The sequence below is a fragment of the Dipodomys ordii genome, unplaced genomic scaffold, assembly GCF_000151885.1.
Source record: "Dipodomys ordii isolate 6190 unplaced genomic scaffold, Dord_2.0 Scaffold36, whole genome shotgun sequence".
Taxonomy (NCBI): Eukaryota; Metazoa; Chordata; class Mammalia; order Rodentia; family Heteromyidae; genus Dipodomys; species Dipodomys ordii.
The window spans coordinates 3,877,455-3,880,887 of NW_012267252.1; the positions used below are offsets into that span (position 1 = coordinate 3,877,455).

The 3,433-nt window shown below is 44.9% G+C and overlaps 1 protein-coding gene across 1 annotated transcript in view; it reads left to right on the plus strand.

Moving 5' to 3' along the window:
• Positions 1-1,356: 1,356 nt before the first annotated feature.
• Positions 1,357-3,433, plus strand: part of LOC105986589 (acyl-CoA desaturase 1-like) — a 14,970-nt gene continuing 12,893 nt past the window's right edge. The window contains exon 1 of the mRNA XM_013017585.1: positions 1,357-1,550. Within this exon, the coding sequence (XP_012873039.1) occupies positions 1,357-1,550 (194 nt within the window). The remainder of the gene's footprint in view (positions 1,551-3,433) is intronic.

Sequence of the window (3,433 nt, forward strand, 5' to 3'; positions counted from 1 at the left end):
CCTGCTGGGACCAGGCAAGGTTGGCACTCCACGCAGCTGGCAAAAGAGAGAGCTGGGAAAGAGAGAGAAAAGAGCTAGAAAAGAGCAGAGAGAGCAAGAAAAGAACAGAGAGAGAGAGTTAGAAAAAGGCAGAGAGAGAGAGAGTCTGGGCCTGGGCTAGCCCTTATCTAGGGGATGCAGATGTGACCTCTTCCAGGTGTCCCAGTTGCCTAGGTAACGCAGGTACTGGGTGGAGACTTTGCTGCAAAGAGGGTGGAGTCTGCTAGCCATCCAGGAGCGGACCTTACATTGGGCACATGCATTTTTAAGCTTTTCAACAAACTGAAGGCTAAGCCTCTTATACTCTTGTTGGCCTTTTCTCTGGGTGGGTTGTTCCTCTTCATCCCCAGTATCCCATTCCTCACCCTCCTTTTCTTCCTCTTCTGATTCGTCCTCCTCATCCTCTGAGGTCCCTATCTGTCTGGCTCCGAGTTACTGCAAAGGCGAGGACTGATTGATGGCCTGATCTAACCTTAATTTTATTAGGCAGTTTTGGCGTATCAGCCAAAGCCAGTGTGCGGAGTTCATAATCAAGGGACCGTAGTTCTTTTAAAAGTTGAAGGTGTTCTCACCTATGTTGAAGGGACTCACGTAAAGGGGCCAGGTTACGTAAAGGGGGGAGAGAAAAAACATCTGGATCTGGAGGGGCAATGGGCCCTTGAAGGGCCGGGCCACAAAAGGAAGGGGGCACATAGGAGGGATGTGTAATATTTGGGATAGAGGGTTTAGTCTGAGGTAGGAGGTGATTGAGTAAGGGGGGCCAATCAGGCTGACGATATTGGGCCACCTCCTCTTCCAGGGTGGCCTCCTCCTCAGGATTTAAATTATCCTGAGGGGAACGGGCAGCCTGGAGTTCAGGATAAAACTGTTCATCTACCTTTTGAGAGGGAGTTTCAAGATATTTTAGGGAGGTTTTAGATTTTTCAGTAAATTGACCAGCAGGCATATCTAATACAACCGATGGGTAAGCCGCGGGGGGCCGAGAGGCATTTTGGAGAACCTCCTCTCCCATTTTTACAAGTTTTAAAATTCCACTATCAAACAGAGAACATTTTAAAATGTCATTAATCAAATTCCAATAGGAAAACATGGTAGCAGGAACCTTTTCCGGACCAAAGTTTTCATAATAATCTTTTAAACAATCTCCTACTCTTTGCCATCTTTTTGCATCTATGATTCCTTCAAAGGGGAACCAAGGACACAAGTCCTCTATGAATGAGAAAAATAATTCTAAATCCCTTTTCTTAACCCACGTTCCCCATGTCTTGAAGGCCTCCTTGAGGTTTGACAGAAATAGATCATGTGATTGCTTGTCCCATGGTGGGTCACTCACCTTGCGTCGTCCCCACTCTCCTCCTGGATCTGTCTCTCCTCGGGGTCTGTCGAGGTGATCTCGTGATCTCGGACTGTACTTGGCCAAGTTTTCCCGGAGGACGGCGTTCCTTCCTTAATCAGAGGCTCGTGCCCCACGTTGGGTGCCAGTTGTCCCGACCTGCAGGACTTCAACGAGGGCAATGAACCTAAGCGAGAAGGAATGAAGGGACAAGAGACACGAAGAATGACAGCAAGACAAGGATTCTGATCAAGCTGCAATTTTTATTTTTCACACAAGGGTATTTATATGCTTAGAATAAGGAAGCTTTTTCACTGGCCATAGCAGCTGCAGGATGTTTGCTTCGGGCAGTGTGAAAAGGTGGTCGTTAGCAGCTACCTGATATTTGTTTGGGGCAGGACAAAAAGACCGGATTCTGTAAACAGATTCAAGATCTTCCAGTGAGATAGTCAAGCCTATCATGCAGAGAGACTCCCTTTAGGGCTCCTGACAGGTAACATTTTAGGTAAGATTGTGTTTGTACTTCGTTGTGTAGAATAAAGAATTGTATTGAATAAACCTGAGATTGGAATGCAAATTTTTTTTTCTTTAATCAGGGAGCAACTAAGTGATGCAGGACTACCTAAACATCTGTTTCCCACCCAACACATCTTAGGTAATTAAGAGTGCTAAAGTGTTTATCAACATTCATTCCAAGTGAAGTTACTGCTTTTGCACATTGTAGGAATTAGCAAACAGTGACTATTTTTAATACCTGTCATGTTTTATAGTTAATGTCAATGTATTTGGGAGCAACTGGAGCGCCTGAGGCAGGAAATCCTTGGGCTTCCAGGAGTTTGTCAGCCTGGGCAGCCTAGACCTTGTCTCAAAAAATACCATGGGGGGAGGGGCGCGCGGGGGGGAGGGGGAACTCTTGGAATGAAAGAAGTATCACTTCTTTCTCAAGTGGAGTATTTACACCTTGCTGTAACATTTGAACTTTCACAAGAGATGTAATAATTTTGATAATAAAATTCTTAGCCATAATTAAAAAAAAAACACCATTGGGGTAGAGCCCTTGTTTAGTGTACGCTACTCACCAAACAAAAGGTTGTGTTTTGGGTTTTGCTAGTGTTTAAGTCTTGTCAATCCAGTCAGTTCTTGGACAGAAAAAAACGGTTTCTAGCAGTTATGGTGTGACAGTCTCAACTTTCTTTGATAGCGCATGTCAGTAAACAACTTGTACTTTCCAGCCTGGTGTTCGTCCACTATGCTGATACAGAAGTACCATCAATTAATCTTACATTCATGAACTCTGAAGGGAAGCTTTTGAAATGTAGTTCTCCTAACTGGAATTGGGACACAGTAGGAGTTTTGGCTCAATGTCCCTGAACTCCTAAGTTGATTTGCTTTTGTAAGCCCCAAATGGGCTGCTTGTGGGCCATTGTTGCTAGGTTAGATGAGGGAATGCTCTTGGACCACACATCATTCATTGAAAGTGGATAAGTAGAGTTTTATTCAGGGAACTAGTTCTTAAGGTCTTGCTGAGAACAGATCTTATCACTTAAGATTATAGCCTTAAGTCAATTTATGCTCAGAACCAAACTAGCCCAATTATGTCAACTTTTTAAAGGGTATAATGGCTATGCCCATAAAGACATATGTACTTGGGCTGGGAAGGTGGCTCAGTGGTAGAGTGCTTGCCTTGCATGCTCGAGGCCCTGGGTTCGATTCCTCAGCACCACATAAGCAAAAAGAAAAAAGCCGGAAGCGGCGCTGTAGTTTAAGTGGTAGAGTGCTAGCCTTGAGCTGAAGAGCTGAGGGACAGTGCCCAGGCCCAGAGTTCAGGCCCCACAACCGGACCAAAAAAAAGACATATGTACTAAGCTGAGTGCTGGTGGCTCAACCTAGATCTGAATGAGTATCACAGTTCAAAGCCAATGGGGCAGACAAGTCTGTAAGACATGTCGGGAGCCAAAAGTTAAGTCTCTCAACATAATAGGCTTGACTATCTCACTGGAACGTCTTGAGGCTGAGTTTACAGAATCCCACCCTCATCCTGCCCTAAGTAAACATCCTGCA